Here is a 23,635-nt window from a genome sequence, read left to right as displayed (position 1 = left end):
TTAGCCATCATTGCATGTAATTAACCTTAATAAAAATAAGTTAGCTGATTTTTCTTTCCTTTAAATGTACTGAAGATAATCTAACATATACTTGTAAATCGATCTAAATTGAGTGAGTTCTCTTTGCTTGTGTGTCAGTCCTTAAAGAATACATGCTGTCAAAAGACTCCCAGTTACAAAAACACAGCAGTGCATAAAAAAGTGACATCTGTCAATGCTGTTCCTATGACAGATGCCTCGTCTGCTTTCTCTGTGAATGTCATTTAAAGTCAAATCCACTGAAAGAGAGCTGAGTAGGTGAAAATCGATACTGCGACATTACTACATCAAGATGGATTGTGTGTGTGCATGCGTGTGTATGCATGTGTGCAAGTCTTTTAGGGAAGTGCAAATCATGTCTGTTTTTACACGCCTAGCTCCCCTATGCTATAAGTAATTGGCAATGTTATACTAAACATGATCAATATCATGAGGCAGCTTGACATTTAGCACAGTTAGGCAGGGAAGGAACATGTTTAGCCATGTTGTGTGACCTACTTTCTTCCTGGGAAGTCAACATTTTCATCATCACTGCATGTCACCAGCCTTCCACCATGTCACCAACATGTCAGCGATTTTAATTAGTCATGAAGAGTGTCTGTTCCATTTATGTGTACATGATTTAATTCAGCTTGACGCCTACAACTCCTCATTTTATTCCACATGTAATGAGGTTTCCACAATAAATTGGAGAGTAGCAGCGGGTCTAAAAAAGAGTGTTTTAGAGACATCTACCTGCAAATGGACAACTATTACCATGTTGTTTCTGACCAATGCAGGATTGCTATTGTTAAGTAGAAATGTATGCATAATTTAGTGTCTAATGACTTTTGTTCTGTTAGATTAATTTCAACTGGTAAATGTAATCTAAAATTTAATGTACTAAGCAACAGTGACACCTCGTGGTAGTTTGTGATGACTGCAAGATCATTTAAAGCCAATTAAATCTTAATCTCATCTCAGATAAAAGAAAGGTCCAAACTATACACTTAAACTCACATTTATGGATTAATATAAACCACTGCAATGATCCAGCAAAATAAAGGAGAGTTGTTGACCTTCTACTGTATCTTGACTGTGAACATATTTATCCAAGTAATAACTTGGAAACAAATAACCAGGATAACTAGAAAAACCACAAAAAAACGAGTTTATCAAGAAACACTATGAAACAACCCATGAAATGTTTACTCATTTCACGGGTAAATGAAATGAGTAAACATTTCTCATTGGTTTACTCATGAGAGCTCTTCTTGCTCACCCGTCTCCCTCTCGCTTTCAGCTACTGAACTGATAGATAAATTTAGCAATAAAGCTCTTGCTATTAATACCATTGCTCCCACTAAGAAGAAACTGATCACTGTTAAAAAAAACCTACATGGAGGAAAATAGTGGAAAATCACAGGTTCATTATGACATCTATAAAAAAAGACAGAGCACATGTAGCATAGAGCTGCTGTTTTTGACAAAAACAACAATAATGCACAGACTTTGTTCTCTAGTGTTAAGAAGCAAACAGTTCCCCCTGAATCAGTGGACCCTGAATTTCTGTACAATCATGTTTCTCTCTGTACTGACAAAATCCAGAAAATTAGACGCTCAGTCACTGTTTCAATGCCAGATGCACGAGATGTGTTGCCTCTGTGTCCACAGACAGAAACCATGACACAGTTTTGTCAATGTAACAAACGAGGACCTGGATGATTTCATGCATCACTTCAATTCCATCACGTACAGCCTTGACACTCTGGAAACAGAGTGCAGGTTTTGCACATTGTAAATATGTCACTGCTTTAAGGTATCTTTCCTCAGTGCCTACAAACAGCTGTGATTAAGCCATTTTTAAAAAGAAATAGTAGACAGGTCTCTTACGAACAGCTATAGGTCTGTAAACCTCTTTCTTAGTAATATAATAGAAAAATAGTTCCTGAAGGTTAAATGTTGGGGCCCATGTTTTGAACTTGCTCAAAATGTGTGCATAAAAATGTATTACTGTAACTGTGCAGATAACATAACCATCTTGCCGGGAGACAAATCCAGACATTTATTAAATGTGTCAATTAAATTAAGGATTGGGTGTGAAATAATTTTCTTCAGTTAAATGAAGATAAAACAGAAGTGGTAGTGCTTTGGGCTACGTAAAAAGATTAAGAAGTTTGTTCTCAGCTTCCAGCAATAAAGTCAAAAATCAATAGTCGAGCTACACTATTAAAGTCAGAATTTAATGCAAATGAGGGGAAAAAATCTGAATTTTCTCCTTTTTTCCAGTGCTCCTACTCCTCTTAAGTAGGATTTGAACTATATTAATAGATCACATGAAATTTCAGATAAAATTCTAGGCAGTTTAGCTGGAAATTCAGCGTGTCCTGAATCGTCTTTTTTCCCAATGCAATATCGCAACTACAAGGCCCATGATGCATTGCGGCGACTCAGCCGTTATCATGACACATCTTCAACCTAAGGAAAAGCTTCCTCTCTGTATGAGCGTTTTATTTGTTAACCTTGGAGTAAGGGTGACCCCGTTTGTCGCTGTTTGAGAAGTAAGCAGCTCCTTGTCTTGTCAGGCAGATAGTGTCTACCAATTAATGTGTCATAAGTTGTCTGGAGCTTCCTTAGACACGCTGGAGCTCGCTGAGAGAGAAAGCTTTACGAGCTAGTCGCAGCTAGCGCAGCTAAGTGAGGAGACCCGTAACGTCGGGGTGCTACATTCACCAAAAACAGCCGCTGACAGAAAGAAATGCTGACTTCACATCTATGGCGTTATGACAGAGCGTAAGAACAAAAGGTTCGTAGCGATTTTTTTCATTATGTCCGGATCTCAGTGCGTCTTTAAAACAGTAGGCAATGAGCTAAACTTGGCAGCTAAGTTAGCGTCAGGTTATAACTGAGTGAAAATGACAACATGGTTATATGTTTGCTTTAAAGCAGGGAGATATTTTTGCATGTTTTTTGTTCGTTTTTAAATGAAGACTGGTGACACTGTTGTGTATGGCGTTAGTTGTTCTGTTTAATGAGTTAGCTTGTGAAACGTTATCACGTGAGATAGCACAACACAGGAAGCCTTTAGTCAACTCGTTTCATTATCACTGCTGCATTTTATCAAATGTGTCCTTGCTTACAGAGCTGCTCATTGCATAAGTATAAATAAATAAATACTTATCTTTTTTGTACAGTTAAAGTGGCACTTCTGTTATAAGTGACCTCAATTCGTGCTAGCAAATTAACATTATTTCTGTACTCGGTATTCTGATATGTGTCAGTGTTTCTAGAAAGCTTTGCAAAGGGTTTTCTAACCCAAAGTGGTAAACAGGCTGTATCCTGACGTGGCATGGTCAGCTTATTGGCTCTTTTATACCTGCATGGTAGGTTTTTTTTTTGTTTTTTTCTCTCGACCCAGTATACTCTTGTTGCACTGGACTTTGTCTCTGCAGCATACAGTAGACTGAATATTCATGATTGAAGCCCAATTTGTTTTATTACTTCATTATCAGTTAATAAGTTGACCTATATTTGCTTTAGTAATTTACTGCCTCCCTATGTAGTCTAAATATGCAAACCTCTTGACAAGCTATTATCCATAAAACACTTGATTTTAGGTTGAACCTGTCAAAGAGCATTCATATACCATTTTCACATTTTTTAGCCTTGGTTATTCGTAATCCATTAACAGAGGTGGGTATTTAGTAGTTAGAAAGCCTTAGGCACATTTTAAGACACAGGTGTCAAACTCCAGTCCTGGAGGGCCACTGCCCTGCAACCTTTAGATGTGCCTCTGCTGCACCACACCTGACTAGAATAATTAGGTCATTAGCGAGGCTCTGGAGAACTTATCTTCACAAGAAGGAGGTAATTAAGCCATTTAATTCAAGTGTTTTGTACCTGTGGCACATCTAAAAACTGCAAGACAGTGGCCCTTGAGGACTGGAGTTTGACACCCCTGTTTTAAGAGGTTGACTGAGTTTTTAACATGTTTGTTTTTCTTTTCTTTTTATGTCATTTGATTATGCATGTTGTGAAACTTGGTTTATTTTAAAGTGCTTTAAACGTGGTATGTTCAGCTAGTGTATGAAACACTAAAAATAATTAGAAGCAGGTGAGATCAGCATCCTGCTATGGGGATGCTGCCACCATGGAAGCTGGTTAAGTTAAAAGAAAGATGGATGGAGCTAAATATAGGAGAATCCTTGAAGAAATCTTGTTAGAGACTCTAAAAGACTTGAGAATTTGATCTTTTAATCCTATAAATCTACAACCAGAGCAACAATGGTTATAGCGCACAATTTAGATCAAATCATATTCACCTGTAAAATTACCAAGTCAAAGTGCCAATTAAGAATCTTTGGTAAGCATAGAAAATTGCTTGTTCAGACACCCTGTCGTTCTCACCTGGAGCTGCTTTGGAGAGAAGAAAATGCTAATATTTCTGACTCTTGAGGTGAAAAGATGGTAAAGACAAAATACTTGCAGCAGAAATTATTTCTGCAAAGCCTCGACTCTAGGGCTGAATGCAAATGCACCACACATCTTGTAATCCCCCTTCACAATTAAGAGCTATACTTTGTTGGACTATATTACATAAATACACTACAAGTTGCAGCGGTGATGTAAAAAAACCGGAAAAGTTAAAGTGCTATGAGTGCTTTTGAAGGGACTGTATGTACTGAAGCCTGTTCTGATGACTACGAACTGTTCTCTTCTCTGTGTAACTTATCTCTTGCACATCATCAGCTATGTGCTGATGATGTCTTGTAAGCACAAATGATAATCCTATCACCATCACCTTGTTCAATCACCTTCGAAAGCTCTTCTTTAGTTTCGCCCCTCCAGCTTTGGTCAATCAGGTTTATATGCAGGCCCACCACTTTCTGACTAATCAAGCTGGGTGCATACTTTAAGCAAAATAGCCCTTGATCATAACCTCTAACAGCATTGCATGTGTCAGAGATATGCATTTGAATTAATGGGATAAAATGGGAAGCTTTGATGCTACTGTTCAGCTGTGTGATTACTTGAAAGTTTTCTTCTCTTTATTTTTAGAGGTAAAAGTTGTTTCAGGAAAAATTAACATGTACAAAAGAGTAAATCTTTAACAGATGTAGATAAATTGTAAGTTCAAGAGTGTCTTTAATTTTTTTGTAATTAATAGCTTTGCAGCTCATATTTTGTCTAGTCTGCATAATAGTCTTGATAAAAATGTTAGGAAATCATTATGTGTGATAAATTTTTATTCATATGTCTATGTAAACCAGATTGTTGTTGAACGTATTTATTCTGTGTTTACATCCTTTTGTTCTTGTCATCACAGCAGGTCTGCAGGAATACCAGCGTGAGTTTACAGGCCACAGGCAAGGATGAGCGGATCCCTCCCGTGGTTTCCCATGAATCTTGCCTGGAGTGGGAGCGTGTTGTGAAAGGAGAGCAGTGGGAAGACCACACGTGGACGATCAGCAGCAGTCATGAATCTCCATCAAGTCCTTACAGGGGCCGTTAACCCCGGGGACAATTGCTTCTCTGTTGGGAGTGTCAACAATGTGCCTTTCACGGTAAGATATGTCAAGCTCTAGAAATATTTCCCTTTCAGCATTTAGATGCTCTAATTCTCAGAGGAGGTGCTAAAGTGATCAGTTGGGGAGCCAAATGTAACTTTCAATCTATGGGAAAAAATAATCCTGTGGGCTTTAGTTTAACATCCAGAAATGTTTTTTAGTTTGCTTATGGTATTTTTATGGATGATCTGAGTGTAAATATTGCCGGATAATGACAGTGTACAAACAGTACTTAATTTCTAAGAGAATGAACAGCGGCCTGAGATCCATCAGTAAGAGGCTCTGTCACTGTGAATCACAGCTCATGTGAGGATCTCCTTTTGAGAACCACAGAAATAGAGCAACTAAATCTAAGTGACGGATAATTTTTTCCTGTGTGCAACCACAAATGCAGGTTCTGGGTATATTTGAGTGCCCTGATTACCCTCGTCTCCCTTTGTTATCTCTGTATCTTCTGATAGGCTTATGCGTCAGGTTGTGACGTGGTGGTTTTAGGAAGTAATTTTGAGCGGCTGCAGATCATCCCGGGGGCCAAACATGGGAATATCCAGGTCGGTTGTGTCAACTGCTCACAACGAGGTGGACAGGTAAGAATTAAAAGGACGTACAAAAAGCAATGTTTTTGTTGTTGAAATGGATATATGTACAGGGTTTTTTTTAATTTGCAGTTATATTAGTTAGTTATAGATTTATTAAATGTGCACATTTGGTAAAACTTTTGTGTCCAGTGACTGGTCAATGATTTGTGCTTACAAGACAGCATTTACATGATACAATTTTTATATCTTTTTACTGACTTAAATTTTTTATAACAGATTCCGTGCTTCGAGTTGGCCAATAAGCAGCATTTTCAAATTTTAGACCTCAGCGTATCAGAATTTCTAAAAAAATTTTTTACATCAGTTTGCGTTTTTCTTTAGATGTGTTCACTGACCTGTAACAGGTGTGCTCTGCTCGCACAAGGGGTTACGTCAACCTTGAAAACTCAAACATCCTGTTTCATCGAGGTTAACTTCCCGCTACTGCCCTGGAGCTAGTGTTGATTTAGAACTGGTCTTGTTCTTTCTTTTTCGTTTTTTTAATGCACACATGTATATAAAAATATGTTTTTGTTACATATTTGTATGACCTTCATGGGACTCTGGCACTTATTTTAATCCACTTGAAGCACTGAACAGATTGAATATTGTCAGATTTCTTTCCATTAGGGAAAAACTGAAAAGTTTCCTTGTTTCAGTTTCCAAAATATATAAATTTAATGTTATTTCTTTTTAGACTTTAACAATTAATTTGTCTTCAGTTTACTAGTCAAAGTTATAATGATGAAAATAAGTTTTTAGTTGCAGGGTCATGAATACCTAATCATTTTATGCTTGATTGAGCTCAGACTAATTCAGTACATTTATTTAGCACCAATTCACATCTGTAATTAGGATTTCTTTCATGTTGAAAAATAAAACTAGGAGGCAGGTTTTCTTTCCCCTTGCCCCTCCTTCGTTCTTTTATGAGTTTGTTGGTAAGATCAGTCTCACAGTGATCATACGTATCTGATGAAGCCAATTTGGGTTAAATGTCTGAAGACAAAGGATTTTTTTTATACGCCAACTGGATCAATTCAGCACATTAGTTGGAAGCTTTGCTGTTCTCTTACATGTTGACAGCATGTGTTTGCTATAAATGCTTCTGTTGGCAACATCAAAGAGTGGCTTAATTAAATTTAGCATTTCCTCCAGTAACTGAGGATGGGGAAAAAATACACTTTTTAGCTGTAAAGTATTAAATTTCCCATCTGGATTTAAGTGCTCAAAACTGCAAGAGACTAACTGTGCTGTTTGAAGATTTGAATATAGAAAAACTAAATATTTTTCTGCTTTTTGTTTTGTTGAAGTTGTTGCATACAGATCTTTTTTAGCTAGTTTAACTTAAATAAATTTCGTCTTTGAAAATCAGACAGGCTTACATGACTTTTTGGTACTTAAATAAAATAAACTATTCTGAGACTTTTCTCACCTCATTCAGAAATGTTTAATCATGCTTTGAGAGTTTCCGGCCTACAACTTATTTGTAGGACAGTCATGCTAACGGCTCTTAAAATAACAGGTGTCATTAATCCATCCTGAAAGAAGTTTAGCTTGTTTTTACTTGAGGGAACCTTTGTATCAAATCCAATATGTGAGGTGTCACAGTCACATGTTTCAATGTGTGAATGGTTGTGAAACTGCTGAGGAGAAAATAAAGAGTAAAACCTCCTCTGGGAAATGTTTTCCTTTTCTGATTGCTTCCTCCACACGTCTGTTGAACCACATGTTTCTTTTGTGCCTAATATAAGTGCACTATTGTCCTTAAAAGCCCCCTTTGTCCTGGAGATGTAGATAAACTGATATATCTAGACATGAGGAGTTGGCTCTTCTGTGTTGTACCATGTGTTTGTGTAGCTGCCATTTCATTTTACTAAAGTGGAAAAGTTTGAACACACTTCACTGCACTGGGCCGCACATAACTCTACTAAACTTGTGTGTTGGCCTGATTTTATTCAGAATTTGTCACAGGAATCTAAGATTATATAAATATATGATTTTGTCTTGCACATGTAGTGTGTGAGTTCACAGTATTTCCCAAACATTTCGTGAGTTATTGGAAATATGGTATGCACCATTTACCTGCATTGAGGTATATTTAAGATTTAAAAAGTTATTGTTTCAAAACAAATACAATTTTCTGTCACAGAGTTCTTCCAGTCACCAGAGTAGTTCACTGGAGAGGCAATGAGCAGTTAAATCTTTCTGGTCAGGAAGAGGATGGACAGTGATTGTGTTGATCATCCTTTAATTTTAAGATTCATACATCTTGCAATCATTTGTTTGGTTCCCACATGGAAAAGGGGTTGAAATAGACTTTGTGGGAGTTATAAAGGTTTGTGGAACTGGTGTGATGGAGTGAAATGATGCACGGTGGTATAATGTGAAAGTGATCAGTAATTTGAGGTTGTGGCTTTACTGTGGAAAGTAGCTTTGACTCCAGCTGCAGTCTGATTCTAAAAAAATATTAACTTAGTTTCACAATTATCTCATAGCAGCTGTTATCCCTGTTGCTTGTGCACATTTTTCTACCAATTTTTTCTTCCACTGAATCTTCTACAACTATTCTTATATATAGCATTCTGTAGAAACGGTTTACATTCCTTTCTATTCAAATTTTTTAGGGAAACTGAATGTTTGGGTTTTCATTCATCTGAAACTAATAAACGCCTAAAATATAGTCTGTTCTGATCGACTATAATAGCTTGATGTACATTTTTGTTGCCTTGGTGCAGAATTGTTCTCTATAAATACTGGTATCTTTTACCTGGTCTACCAAATACAGGCTGGTTGTTGGATGAAAATGCACATACTCAGAATGGTGATTCCTTGTATTTCTTCAAAGCGTGACAGAGCCCATCCTTAATTCTCGGAAGGCATTCTCGGTTCCTTTTTATTGAGTAACTCAGGTCACTTTAAAGGGCAAATCTGAGATTATACTGAAGAAATGAAGCAATAAATGACCTGTAGTGTGGATCTTTTAATTGTGGATGGTAGGTGGGTTAAACAGCAGACCAGCCTGATGTGATTTCAGATTAATAAAAACTGCTAGGTCATGCTTTTGCTGCTCTGCTCGTGATGTTTAATCCAATTATCTTGGGTCAGAAGTAACCACATGTGCCTCCAGAATGGTCTAGTATCTGTTTAGGAATGCAAGAAAGTTGGCAGGATTGCCAGTTGGCCTTTCCCATCCTCTGCCCACTCAATATCTGCACTATTACCACTGTTATTATTAGTTAAAGAAGAGACTTTCCTAATTGCTTTTGTTCAGGTCTCATTTATAGAAATCAGCATAAAGGTAGAATATTAAAGCAACATTACATAGATGTGGAAATATATCTGCTTTTAAAAGCAGTAAAAACAGGTTCCAGCTATAGCATCATTACAAAAGAATTTAATTATTTTTTTAAATTTTGCACTACATTGCTATTTTAATATTGAACCTAAAAAATGAATGACAAACAGTCCTAAGTAAAGTTATAACATGGCAACACACAGGAAATATAGTTTATAAAAATTTCCTCATGCTCTTTTAAAGCTGCAGTTGTAAAAAATGTGACTTTCTGCTTGAATGTGATTAAATGTTTTAATTTTAAAACAACATGGATGACTTTAAACAAAGAGCTTTCATTTTTCTTTATCCAGTCTGTTGTCTGTCTAGAAGGATTCCCGTGTGACTGAGCTTCAGCACATGATCGCTTGTAGAATTCCTAGCATCCACAATCGCACACATGCAAGTGCTTCACTTATTCTGTTTCTGGCTTTCAGCACGTCATTTACATTTTGCAAATTTTCATTGCAAAATTAGTATGTGTCACATTAGAGACTTTGGATATTGACAATTGAACATTGTCACAAAGCAGAAAACTTGCTAAACCTGGTGGTCGGGGCGCCGAGGCGGTCCACCAGCAGTCGAACATGTTTTTGTATTAAAAGATATTAAGTTGACAGGACATGTAAAAATATTACTGGGTAAAGGTATCTATCTTGAAAGGTATCTGCAATTTTGTTTTTTCTTTGCTTTTAGAGTAATGGCTTCCTCTTCACTGAGGAAATTTTCATCCCATGTTGGTGTAGGACACTGGAAATTGTCCCCAAGCATGAACCATACTTGTAGCTCCACATTTCTCTTCCTCATAACTTGACTGATTTTGTTTTTTTACTTTTCTATTGTGTCAAACAAGAAAGCAGTATTTTCCAGGTGTGGCCACAGGTGTGCCTCCAGTTAACTCGGATCTATCTGTTAACCAAACAAAGGTTTCCAAAGCCATGGCATCATTACTTGTGCTTTCTCTTGTTTAAAGAGAGAGTAATTATTCTGTATGTCAAAGTTCTGATCTTGGAGATGGCAATAAGTAAATTTCTTATACTTTCTCTCTCTCTTGCATAATTGTAGTTTTAAGCAATCAGAGATAATTTTGATAATTCTAACTGACCTTAAACAAGACATGTTTGGCCTAATTTAACTTCAAACAGTAAGAAGAAAAAGTATTTTTATTTGGTATATGTAAACTTCTGGTTTCAACAGTATTTTCATTTTAATCACTCTGTTTCAGTCAGAAAAGAGTCTAATATCACATTGCTCTCCCTTTTTCTGACAGATTGCAGCTTCCTATGGAAGCATTGTTTGTGTCTTTGAGCCAGTTCACCTCCCAGATCAAAAGTACGCCTCATCTGTAAGTAGTTTGTGATGTTTTCTATTCCTTTCCGCTCATGCTTGTGTTCAGATGATTTAAAAAAAAAAAGATTAAATTTGATAGATATTGGAAGTTGATACTAGGAATGTTCCTCCAGTGTGCATTAATGCACAGATATTCTTTGATTTTTATTTACAATGTTCCATAGTCATGTGTGAATATCTCTTCAGTCAGAACCACGTAGCTCAGAGTTACCATGAAAAGCGTTAAGAAGTGAAGTAACGTTGGGCACATTCAGTGCCTCCACAGAGGTTCTATGGTTTTATGTCATCATACGTGCGGTTTGATCACATGTGACTCTCAGGACTCGGTTAGTTTTTGTTCAGCTTTTTGCACATTTGAAGTAGCTGAAAAAAGGGAAGGAACTCATTTTAATCATTTCTGTTTGTAATGTGAATGTCTTACTACACTTATTGTTCTTATCCTCTGTACAGAAACTAAGCTGCCAATGGCAGAAGACTGGTCAGTTTGTTTTAGAGTCAATGGTACGAAACCTGGCTTGGCATCCCACAGGTACTTTCACACATAAATCAGTTATAATGTTAGAATTTAGGGTAAGTTTCTTGAAAATTTTAAATCAACTATTTAAATCTTATTTGCAGCTTGTAGATATTAATTTTTTATTAAGAACCAAAACTGAGAGAATATATTTCTAAAAAAAAGATATATTCCTACATTCAATAAACTTGAATATTATCAAAAAGTTGATTTTATTTCCATAATTTAATTAAAAATGTGAGACTAATATCTAGATTTGATAATGGGGATATAAGTCATGCATTTGTTTTTGTTAATTTGGATATTTATGGCTTACAGCAAAAAATAAAGAAATTCAGTTTCTCGGGAAATTACCTTTGGCACCATGGCAGGTGCCAACCCATGCTGGAAAATTAAATCGGCATCTTTATAAAGTTTCAACTGAAATTAGTACTTTGAAGCACTGAAGGCTATATTTGTCCCTGTTGCTTGTGCACCTTTTTCTACCACACTTCTCCTTCCACTAAACTTTCCACTAATATTCTTGAATATAGCAGCCTTTGACAGCCAGCTTCTGTATCAGGAAGCTGGCTTAACCTCTTTGTGGATGGATTCAGTGACTTGATTCAATACAGCAGTCATGTCAGCAGTGTTTCTCACAATAGTGTAAACCAAAATATGACCATAAAATATTATTTCAGCATTGAAGCTTGTCTTATTTAGCAGAATATAAATGCTTGAAACATATTTTGTTTTGTATAGAATCCATATATAAAATTTACCTTTTGAACTGTAAATAAATCAACTACTTCACTGCCACAGGTCACAGATAAGTTCATGTTAGAATGAACATGGAATGGTAACTGTACTGACAGAGGGTCTACTTTACGTGTGCAGGTGATACTCTGTTAACTGGCTCTAGTAGCCTTCAGTTGTGGTCCAATACTGATGGGAAAGATGAAAGTGAAGAAAAGGGAAAGCAGACAAAACCCACCAGACCAGACTCTAATTCTACCTGGAGATGCATCTGGCAGAGCAAGTAAGAAATGAGCAGAAAAATTCTCTAGTTGCAGAACTACTTGCATTGTGGTATTACTGTTACAGTTTATAACCTTTAGCTGCTTTCATTCTGATGTACACTTTGTGATTTATTTTTTACATTCTTGTCATATGCTGGTTTATGCCTTTGAAAAACCAAAATAAATTTAGACTGATTTTGTTTTGTTTTTCCTAAGGACTGCCTCTCCAGTCAGTTTTATAAAGTTCTCACCTGATGGACAGTTCTTTGCTACTGCAGGACAGGTACGTGTGTAAACTTACAAACTATTATTAAAGTTAATTGGCGTCAACTTTAATTGCAAAACCTTAGATTGATTGATGTGGGCGTTTTTCAGGATGACTGTCTAGTGAAGGTTTGGTACAGCACAAACAAGTGGAAGTCATGTGTTGCGGAGCTGTTTACTCCTCCAGACGCCAGTGTGAGTGAGCAGGGAGAGCTGAACTTTTCCTTCATCTACTTGGCCCATCCTCGCTCCGTTACGGGGTTCTCCTGGAGGAAGACTAGCAAGTACATGCCACGGTATGAGAAAACAAGAAACATTGCACTTAAAAAAAAAAATAATAATAATTCTCCAACTGTGTACCTGGATGAGTCATAGGTTAAAGTTAAGCAGGAAAGCAAAGTAAACCAGATAGCAGAACTAATTCCTTGCTGTTATCTTTATTCTCATTTCCTTTTTTCCTAACAGAGGGGCAGTGTGTAACGTTCTGCTCACCTGCTGTAAGGACAGCGTCTGCCGGATGTGGGCAGAGACGCTGTTGCCAGGTGACAGCCTCATCTCCGGTTACCATAGCAGCCATCTTTTTGGCCCACAAGGGGAAACAGTCAACTCTGCTGCCTCCTCTTCAAAGCACACCTGCAATGGAAAATCAGCAGGAATGTCTTCACAAGAAGTATGTCATTCTAGACACTGACAATGATAATATTGAAATTACAGCTGATATGGTAAATTTGTAATTGTTAAGAGAAATAAGTAACTTTGGAAAAGAAATGGGAAAAGCGAAATCGTGGTAGAAGTGTTCTGGACTTCTAATGAGGGAATTCAGTAATCTGATTCAAATGTTTTAGAGAAGGGATGCATTTAAAAGTTGCAAGATAGGACAATGTAATATGTCTTTATTCGTTAAATAAAAATTATATATGTGTAGCCAATGTCTTTTGAACTTATTCAACCAATAACTTATTGTTTATCGTTGTTCCTCCTAACAGTTAAGTTTTCAGGAATCATGGCATTCCTCGTCTTACCGGGATATTCCTCGGCCGTCTCTGACTGGCTGCCTGCCTCACGATCAGAACCAACACCATAACCACAGGAGGAGCAGCAACAGCGGGACGTCTCATGCCAATGCGCTCTGCCACTTCCATATCGCAGCCAGCATTAACCCAGCCACAGGTTTGAATCCAAAATATTCATTTGTTGTTGTTTTTTGTGAGGCATTTAAAGTTGTACCATTGTTGAAAAGTATTAAAATCAGGATATCCTGGAAGTTAATATACAGTCGTATATTTATTTACGTTACCGTTGATGATTATGACTTGCAGGTAATTAAATTTACTTCCTCAGAAAATTTGAGTACTGCGTAATGTTTTTTTTTAAAGCAGTATTTTTAATAGAGGAATGTTATTTCATGGTTATGATGTTGCCAGTCAGTTGTAGGGAAGACTGCTGACTTGACAGTTTAACATGGAGGCTGAGCCAGAAGAGATTATTGCAATAAAACACCTGTCTTTCCTGGACTGAGAAGAAAAAGACTGGACTGTTCCTCAGAGTTCCAGATGTCTCTTTTAAATAAAAAGTAAATGTTTAATTTTGTTTAGAAAAAAGGCTAAAGAATGTGGAGGATGAGGGAATCCAGCAATGCAGAGAAACTCGGAGATGCAATAAAAGAAACTTTGACTTCCTTAATACAGGCTGCCATCCTGCACTGATGCTGTAATTCATGTAAACTGAGTATCAATCTAATATTGAGCTCATATACAGGAAGTGGACAGATTTTTGAGGAAGTCAACACTTCTGTATTACAAATCCCTTTTTGTCTTTCACTGAATTTTAGATTTTCTGTAGGCCAGAATCATCAACAGTAACTGAAATAACGATTTGGAACATATCAGACTGTGTATAATAATTATTGCCAATTTATCATTTTTATTTTCTTTGAATTAAATTACTTCAATAAATGAACATTTCAATAACATTCTTTTTTATTGAATTATTAAATCACTCATTTCCCAGGTTCTGACTGTATAAAATATAGTCAAATAAGTCAGATGCAATATCTGTGGATGTCTTGCTGCATACTAAAGTTTTTTGGGTTTTTTTGTTGCTTCTGGCTGTTTATTCACCATTTCAGTGAGTTCTGTGCTGAGGGCAGCTCAGAGTAGCTGAGAGCATTTTGTTCCTTTCTTGTTTTTTCTGGAACAATCTAATTTGACCCGAGTCTGGGCAAAATCTTTTAGATTGTTTCTGCCTCAAGGCTGAGAAATGCTGTAGGAGTTTATTTGCATGCTTGAATTGTTAAACTGTAGAAAACCACAAACCATATTTGCATCTCTTTAAGGTAATCTGTTTGGACAGATTTAGTGTTTTTCAAATGTTAAATGTAACAATTTGTTTTTCCGCTCTAATCTGTTTTTCTCTAGACATTCCTCTACTGCCATCCATCTCTGCTCTGAGTGCGGTGGACGACGAGGAACCCGGCGGTCTGTTTACCGTCCACTGGCTCAACAACAAAGAGCTTCACTTCACTTTAGCCATGGAAGTCTTCCTGCAGCAACTTGGAGGAAGTTTGGAACAGAGGAACGAATCCTCTAATGAAGGTTCAGTAAATTATTTCCAATCAGTAAAAGATGTTGCATGTTACAGTAAGGAGATTAGTTCACCAATGTCTGCATTCAATTTCAGAGCTTGATGATGAAGAAAACTCTGACGAAGAAGAGAACAGACCAAGTGACCCCCAATGCCCTGAAGGTGGGGAGCTTCCTGTAGCAGCTGTGGAGCATCAGGTGGACGTTTTGTTAGAGGAGTGGAATAAAGGGGCCGACATGCTGTTCAGTATTCACCCGCTGGACGGCTCTTTGTTGGTCTGGCATGTCGACTTTTTAGATGAATACCAGCCAGGCATGTTCAGGCAAACTCAGGTAAATAACTCTTAATTTTGTTTCATTACATGTTTGTTTTTTATGAGTCTTAGGTTTGCAGCATTTTGCAGAGGTATTAATACTCCTTGACCTTTTACACATTTCGTCAAATTTCAACCACAAACTTCAGGTTATTTTCCCGGAGTTTTATAGGATAGACTAAAAGTGAATGTTTGTCAGACATGTTTGGTGTTGCACACTAAACTGCTCAATTAGAAACTGTATTAGCATAAAAAAAAGTCAATTTATTTAGCTTCTGTCAAATGGATATGCTTTGATTTAAATCAGCTCCAGATGTATATTTTGGGTTAAATGGACTGAAATTATACAGCTCTTTTCTAATCATATCATCTACTCAAATCCCTTTGATTTACAGCCACTTTAAACCAAACTTTCTTATTCACATACTGATCCACAGATTATTTGGCAACCTGGGTTTAAGTGCCTGGAAATTATCAGCAGGTGATGAGAAAACGCTTGAATTAAATCCACATCATGATTATTCTACCATCATATTTTACTTTAGTGATGTGCAGTGCCAATTTTCTTATATAGGTCAGAAAGTTGAATTCAGTTGTATCCAACTGAGAACACATTTTCTGTGCCATCTATGTGGCTTGTGGCAAACTGTAGGATTTCTAATGGCATTCTTCCAACATTGGCTTTTATTATTGCAATTCCACAAGGAGCAGCTTTGTGGAGTATATAATTTGCGTATATGCTGTTGATAAAGTTTCACAATCACAGAATGTGGGGAAAAAACATTCAAGGTATAAAAACTTATGCAGGGCTCTATATGTTAGACCTTTGATGCTGCTGTTTTTGAGCCTAAGAAGCCTATAAGGAAGATGAGCAATTGTGTGAGAAAATTTCACCACCTAAATAAATTAAGAGTTTATCAACATTATTGTTATTTATCCAGAAATTAAAATTAGTTGGCTTTTCTATTAACACTATTGATATCAACATAAATGAAGCAAATACAAGAAAGCAAAAGAAACACAAGTGTCCCTTGTGTCTTCATTATTATGAGTGGCTTTTTCTTTCATTTTGGCACTTTTTGCTGGAGAGAAGAATGTTTGTCTTTTCATTTTGTTTTAAGATAAAAGTTAATGATCCCATGTGTTATCTGCGAGCTCCCAGTGTCCCTAAAACGGTTTCAGCTCTGGATGAACTTTTTGCTCTTGTTGAAACAGATTTTCTTGCCTTATGATTCAAATTAAGCTTCAAGTTTTCCGTGCTCCAGACTGAAATTCTTTTGTTTCTCTCCCAGGTGTCGTTTGTGTCTCGCATCCCAGTAGCATTCCCTACAGGCGATGCAATCTCCCTGAGCCACAGTGTGGTCATGTATGCCTGCAACAAGAATGTGGATCTGGCTATTCAACATGTCAGACAGCGCCCCCCCGGGAGCTCCTTGTCTCAAACCAAATCTGCTCTGATAAGCTACGGGAGTCTTGGGAAAGCTGCTCCCAGCAGTAGCCTCAGACTGAGCATTTTCACCCCTAATGTCCTCATGATCTCCAAGCACGACGACGGCTCTCTGAATCAGTGGGCAGTCAGTTTTGCAGAGGACTCTGCTTTCTCCACTGTGCTCAGCGTCTCTCACAAATCACGCTACTGTGGTCACCGTTTCCACCTCAATGACTTGGCCTGTCATTCGCTGCTTCCTCTCCTCCTCACCACCTCGCACCACAACGCCTTGAGGACGCCAGAGGCAGACAGCATCCTGGCTCTTGCGGAGGCTTACTCGACTGGTGTCCCGTCTTTCTCTCATGGGTCACGACCCTCCCGTGTGTCCCTTGGAGGGGTTTCCCAAGATCCCAATGCCATCTACAGCGAGCTGATTCTGTGGAGGGTGGACCCGGTCGGGCCGTTGTCTCTATCAGGCGGAGTCTCAGAGTTGGCCAGGATCAATTCCCTCCATGCGTCAGCATTTGCTAATGTAGCCTGGCTTCCCACCCTCATTCCCAGCAGCTGCTTAGGTGAGATCTGATTCTCACCTCTCTTACAGATCACATTTATAGTAAACACTGCCTCTTTTTGGTTTATTCAGTCCATTAATGAAAATGTTAAGTTCCTATCTGGATTATAAGAGATCAATCTTTAAACATTAGAGTCAAGTTGGTAACTTATCAATATTTTTGTGTCCAATTTACCCTCATTTGTATAAATATTTTTGTAAAAGCAACAATTTTCATAAATGGAATCAAATTTTAATATTTTTGTTCACTACTGTTCAAATATGAAATGTCTTTAATTAAGTGTTAAGTCGATATTAATTTACTTTCTTTCCATCATCAGGTATGTACTGTAACTCCCCCAGTGCTTGCTTTGTGGCGAGTGATGGCCAGTCACTCAGGCTATATCAGGCTGTTATTGAGGCGAAGAAACTCCTGAGTGAACTCTCCAACCCTGAGATTTCTGTGAGTGATCCAAACTAAGGGTCGTCTGTCACCTGTCTGGTTGTGTAGATTAGGAATATCAAAACAACTCCAAAGTGATTTAAATCTGTATTTCTCCGTCAAATATGGACACATTCTTATATATATGTATTTCAAAATCAATATTGACTGTTTTCAAGTGGTTATATCGTATAATTTGTCAATTCACACAAGGCTGGCTATGCCTGCTTAAACTATATTTACCGGTAATTTATTTTTATTCAAAAATAAATCCAACCAAATTTATAATCAGTTCTGTACTTTTTACCTGTTTTTGTTTTAAAACATAATAAAAATCAAATTTTCTTCAGAAAATGAAAAAGAAAAAGATTCTGTTTACTGCAGACCAAAGAAGGAAAAAAAGAAGCTTATTTATTTTTCTCAATGGAAGCGAAATGTACCGAGAATAGTGATGTTTGTCTATTGTTCTACCCATATTTAGCACTGAAATAGGTCGTTACTATAGTATTACGGTGTTTTGGTTAAACATGGCACCTGCTGGTTACAGCTGAAAAAATAAATTAATTAATTCCTAATGTTACATTATGTATTCAGGTCTCCTACACAATCTGTAGAAGTAAAAAAAAAATTTTATTTACAGGTCTAGATAAGTTTATGAAAAAAAAGTGTTTGCATTCAACAAATCTCTTGTTTACCTCTGGTACATTCCCCATAATCTTTGTGTGTCAAAGTAGTAATTTCTATTCATTATTTTATTATTTAATTTCAGAAATATGTTGGGGAGGTGTTTAACATCATCAGCCAGCAGTCCACAGCAAAACCAGGCTGCATCATTGAGCTGGATGCCATTACAGACTTTGTAAGTATACACGAGGTCTAGAAAAACATTTAATTCTTCTCACCATTGCTTTTTATTTTTTATATTCTCATTGAATTGCAAAGACTTATTGTTAAAGTCTTACACATCTACATAAAAGTAGAATGATTATGTGTTTGTCTTGGCTGTAGATGTTTCATAGAGCCACAGCATTCTGAAGTAGACAGGAGTCTGTGTTTAGAAACAGAAGGGATGTAGAGAAAATCTTCGCTTATTCTCAGAGGCAGTTTGTTTGTGCGATTACACACACATACAGTCTTTCTGTATGTGTCTGCATAAAGGTTTTGGAAAATATCAGATTTATTTTTGATAACACCTGCTGCTGTTTCTCAACAGCAGGGGAAGGAGACCCAGCTCCTGCATGTCTTTGAGGAAGATCTGATCCTCGGCAGTATGAAAACAGAAGACACGCAAGATACTCCCCAGTCTCCATCTACTGGCATGACATTTTTGTTTGTTTTAAACATTGGTGTTTTGTTGAAGTGGAACAATATCTCAACTACTATTTGTGCCCATTTCCCAGCAGCCTGCAGTAAGCCAGCCTTCTCAGGACATTTTTTTCTGGTGGTGGTGGAACTGACTCCTACTGGTCGCTCCTTGCTCCACATGTGGCATCTGCATCTGGTAGCTTGTCCTGTCACAATAGGTGGGTACTTTGAGAAAATAAACCTTTTTTACTGCATTGTAAGGTTGTGAGGATGTAGATTGTTTTGTATTATTGCACTAAATCTAAAATTAGAGACATTTGTAGCCTGAGAAACCTTAGTGGTCGGTTGCTCTAAAGATTTAGATGACAGTACCTCTGTATTTAGCACTAAAATTTGTTGTTTTCTCAATCTTTGGTAAAAGTTTTTACACCCTCTTCCTTTTTATTAACTTTATTTCTTTGACAAGCTTAGCGAGTCTTCTCAGCTTTCAGTTTATGACCTGAATGAAGACCTTCATTCAGGTCATTTTTAACTGGCTGTCCAAAAATGGCTTAAGGATTGGATGCCTCTGTTGGAAGTAATTGCAGAAACATAGAGTATCAAACATACCATTTTAGATGAAAGTCATTACAAATGCAGTTTTTTTTAATATTCATTATTAAAAGCAATCTCTTTGTTGATTTCTAGTCAGGGTTTTGGCAACAACAAATCATGGACTCTGTATTCATAAAGGTTTTAAATGACTGGAAAAGTGGATGAGATTAGGGATTGTTCTAAATTGGTCACAAATTGAAACAAAGACCACATGTGGGGTTCCTCAAGGCTTCATTTTTATTAGATTCATTATTTAGGAGCTCCTCCTGCCATAGATTAAGTACTGCAATATATTGCAGTACTTATTGCAGTACTGTGATATTTATGTTGATGATGTACAACTTTTCTGTCACAGCATAACCACACTGACTAAGTCTTAATAATATTAACAAGTTGAGGAGTTATAGAGAAAGCTGCAGTAAACAGTAAAGGTCAAAGATTAATTTCAATTCAGTTTAACAGCTCCAAGTCTAATTTTGATGTTCTTTTGTGTGATGCTTATATTTTATGAATGGAGCTACACTAATAAATTTGCCTTGTCTTAAAATCAATTATAATTCATTGTGCATTGTAAATAAACCAAAGAGGCTATTATTGAGATTTTAATCGTATTACCTTTTGTGTTTCCTTCCCCTTTTAGAGGAAGCTACAATTCAAAAAGAAATCAATGCAGTTTCTCCTATAACTGGCTCTCAGTTCATCTTCGACATCCCCAGCTCTCCAGTACAGAAGAGTAAACCCTGCACTTCCAATTTACAGAGCGCATGTCGTCTCAGCCTGACAACGCACATGCTGTGCAGCCAAGAAATGGCGCTACCGCAAGGGGTGGAAGTCATTAGCGTTACTCCTTCAGCAGGTGAGAAATAATGAGGACACACGATCATGTATAAAAGAAGAGATTTGAAGACACTGAAACTTAAATTTTAACAAGATATATGAGTTTCTTACATTAACCCTTGCTTAAAGACAGAAACAAATTATTTTTTTAGGAATTATAAAGGTTTTTCTCTTTATAAAATCTTTGATTTCATTAACATCTCTTTTCTTCATGTGTTAGTTTATTAATGTGGTTCTGTGAAAGAGGCTTTTATTAGTCTGGATTTGTCTGGATTTTATTGGACTGACAGTAACAAGCAGAGCTGTTGTCAGACGTCGGGAAAAAAATCAAGTTACATCAATTATGTTCACTGCCTCCTCTGGCACTATTTTGGCTGTGATTCTTAGGATCTTTGCCTAATAAAGTTCGGAAGTAAAAGGAAAAGGGAATTATTCAGAATTTTAAAAAAATATATATGTATAACAGAGTTCTGGGTCATGTATTGAGCTTTAGAGGTACCTCTAGGAACTTAATAAGCTTGTATAGATTTAACTTAATGAACCTCAAATTGGTTATTTTTCTTTATCTGTATGGCTATGAGGACATAAAACACTTTAATTTTGATTTCTGCTGTGTTAAGAGTAAAATGTCAATTAAATAAGGTTGGGCTTTGTTATTTAAGTGAATCGTATGCCTAGAAAATGCCATGTTTAGCAGATGTGGAGAATATTTAAGCTTGTCTAACATGATGATTCAATTTTGGTACAAAAAGTTTCTTTCAAACTATTTGACTAACTCAGCTAATGCTGTGTTATCTCCTCAGGTCATCTGAGTGCATCATGTTCTCTGCCGTCGGGTCGTGTGCCTTATCTCCTTGCTACTTCCTGTTCTGATGAAAAGGTGCGCTTCTGGAGGTGTACTGCTTTGAAAACGGACCCGTCCAGTGTACACAGCTTGGCATATCAGTGGGAAGAGTGGCCCCTGGTGGTGGAGGAGACTCATCCGAACAGCAGCACCGTGAGCGTGCCTGGTCGGCCCATCAAGGTCAGCTGTTGTCACTCTGGACGGATTGCTGTTGCCTACAGGCAGACGACGAACCCACCACTGAACTCAACACCTCATCTGAACACTCACAGACTGCTGCAATCCCCGCCTGCCCTGGCATCCTCCCCCTTCTGCAGCAACACTCACATGACCTCGACCCTTACTCTACAGCCTTGTCAAAGTCTCGCGTTAAGCCCCAACTCAGCCAACATGAAGGAACCAGCAGTCCATATCAGCACTTTTCAGTGTGAGTCCACTGGCGGTTCACAGTGGATACTGGAGCAAACTATAGCCCTGGAAAGCACAGATCCCACAACTTTTTCTTCCACCAGCAATGGACCTGCCAATATTCCAAATAACACAGACTTCTCTACACTAAACGGAAACTGTCCTGGTTCTGCTAATAGAAGCCAGGTTCACTTGGACTGGGTTTCCCAAGAGGACGGGTCACACGTATTGACTGTTGGCATTGGGACAAAGATTTATATGTATGGCCGTCTCTCTGGGAAGCCTCCAGACTTAGGCCTGTCTTCTGAAACAAATAGAGACCAAAGTCTGTCTCGTCTGGTTCTCCTTCGGTCCGTTAATCTGGTTTCCTCTGTTGAAGGTTCGTTACCTATCCCAGTCTCACTGTCCTGGGTTCGAGATGGGATCTTGGTGGTGGGCATGGACTGTGAGATGCATGTTTATTCCCAGTGGCAACCACCAGTTCCTCCCAAACCCAGCGTTACGGTCGTCCAAGACGCAGATATCAGCAGCAGCGTCTCCTCTATCGTCTCAGCTGTCAGACAGTGCCAAGAGGACGTTTTCACCACTGGTGCTCCCACAGCTTTTTTGACCCTACCCAAACGATCCCTAACAAGATCAATGATGAGCCTGGCGCAGAAACTTAGTGGGAAGAAAACCGTTTATGACCTTCCTGTAGAGTTGGAAGACTCCGGACTCTTTGAAGCGGCTCACCAACTTTCTCCTACTCTGCCTCAATACCATCCTGTTCAGTTACTGGAGCTTTTGGATCTGGGGAAGGTAAAAAAATATCCTCTGATTCTGTTTTTAGTTGATTCCCTTTTTTGGAGCAATAATTTCACGGTAATATTCTGTTACTGCAGTGTTCGTTCATCTCAAATTGTGCATTACAAGCAAACACTGCTAATTTTCTAAAAGTGCCTGCACTTTTGTAAAAACATAATTGGTCCACATACTGACCAAAATGACAAATTTAGTTTAAGAAGCATTTTTGTTGAACCAAGAAGATGGCTGACAAATATGATGGACAATTATCAAACAAAATAAGGCTGGAAAGAAATGTAAAAGGAGGATCAGCTTTGAAAAAAAAAATCTATCATTTACATTTTACCTGCATGTTGGAAAGTATTTAGACCCTTTTCATTAAATGTTAGATAAGTAATTTTGTGGTTTTCTAGCAATCAAACCTTCGTTTTAATCGCAGCACTGCAAAGTTTTCATTGTTTTTTTTGCTGATGAGCTTCTAATAATTGTAAGCTCCACAGATCCTCCCATCAACTTCAGGTCAGGAGCCCGGCGGGGCTGTGCCCAAGCATTATTATTTTCAGACAGAAGAAACATATTGGTAAAATTAAAACTTTACACCCAAATATACAATGGTTATCAAGAATTTTTAGCACATCTGCACAACATTAGATTCATCTGACAGGAGTTTTAAGCCAATTTCTCTTTAATCACCATAAATGACAACAAAATACTAAAAACCAAAAGCTGAGTCGTCCTAATAAAATATTTAGAGAAAAATCCAACCCAGTGATTTCTCAAAAACAACACAAAATTTAGAGCTCCTTACTTCTGCATTATGCTGAAAACATAGTCAAATCCTCCTTCTTATATAACATAGTTATGTATTTAAAAAACTGCAGCTTACTTAGTCGTTTACCGAACAGATTATTACAGCTCACTAACTCT

General features: G+C 37.5%; 1 protein-coding gene across 6 annotated transcripts in view; it reads left to right on the top strand.

The window, feature by feature from the left end:
- The first annotated feature begins 2,473 nt into the window (after nucleotides 1-2,473).
- The window catches only part of dmxl1 (Dmx like 1), a 60,011-nt gene continuing 38,849 nt past the window's right edge, over nucleotides 2,474-23,635 (top strand). For 2 of the 6 annotated variants that reach the window (XM_028033797.1, XM_028033795.1), the window contains exons 1-19: nucleotides 2,474-2,824; nucleotides 5,345-5,582; nucleotides 6,047-6,172; nucleotides 10,765-10,839; nucleotides 11,295-11,373; nucleotides 12,235-12,376; nucleotides 12,573-12,639; nucleotides 12,732-12,916; nucleotides 13,086-13,290; nucleotides 13,607-13,790; nucleotides 15,038-15,214; nucleotides 15,300-15,535; nucleotides 16,809-17,517; nucleotides 17,837-17,958; nucleotides 18,707-18,796; nucleotides 19,151-19,253; nucleotides 19,341-19,460; nucleotides 20,477-20,692; nucleotides 21,477-22,723. In XM_028033797.1, the coding sequence (XP_027889598.1) occupies nucleotides 5,496-5,582; nucleotides 6,047-6,172; nucleotides 10,765-10,839; nucleotides 11,295-11,373; nucleotides 12,235-12,376; nucleotides 12,573-12,639; nucleotides 12,732-12,916; nucleotides 13,086-13,290; nucleotides 13,607-13,790; nucleotides 15,038-15,214; nucleotides 15,300-15,535; nucleotides 16,809-17,517; nucleotides 17,837-17,958; nucleotides 18,707-18,796; nucleotides 19,151-19,253; nucleotides 19,341-19,460; nucleotides 20,477-20,692; nucleotides 21,477-22,723 (4,170 nt within the window). In that variant the 5' untranslated portion in view covers nucleotides 2,474-2,824; nucleotides 5,345-5,495. Of the gene's footprint in view, nucleotides 2,825-5,344; nucleotides 5,583-6,046; nucleotides 6,173-10,764; nucleotides 10,840-11,294; nucleotides 11,374-12,234; nucleotides 12,377-12,572; nucleotides 12,640-12,731; nucleotides 12,917-13,085; nucleotides 13,291-13,606; nucleotides 13,791-15,037; nucleotides 15,215-15,299; nucleotides 15,536-16,808; nucleotides 17,518-17,836; nucleotides 17,959-18,706; nucleotides 18,797-19,150; nucleotides 19,254-19,337; nucleotides 19,461-20,476; nucleotides 20,693-21,476; nucleotides 22,724-23,635 lie in introns of all 6 variants that reach the window. The other 4 variants (XM_028033796.1, XM_028033792.1, XM_028033794.1 and 1 more) reach the window with 3 other exon arrangements.

This window comes from Xiphophorus couchianus, chromosome 12 (genome assembly GCF_001444195.1).
Source record: "Xiphophorus couchianus chromosome 12, X_couchianus-1.0, whole genome shotgun sequence".
Classification (NCBI taxonomy): domain Eukaryota; kingdom Metazoa; phylum Chordata; class Actinopteri; order Cyprinodontiformes; family Poeciliidae; genus Xiphophorus; species Xiphophorus couchianus.
The sequence above is the reverse complement of the archived record's forward strand: the minus strand, read 5'-3'. Positions and strand labels throughout refer to the sequence as shown.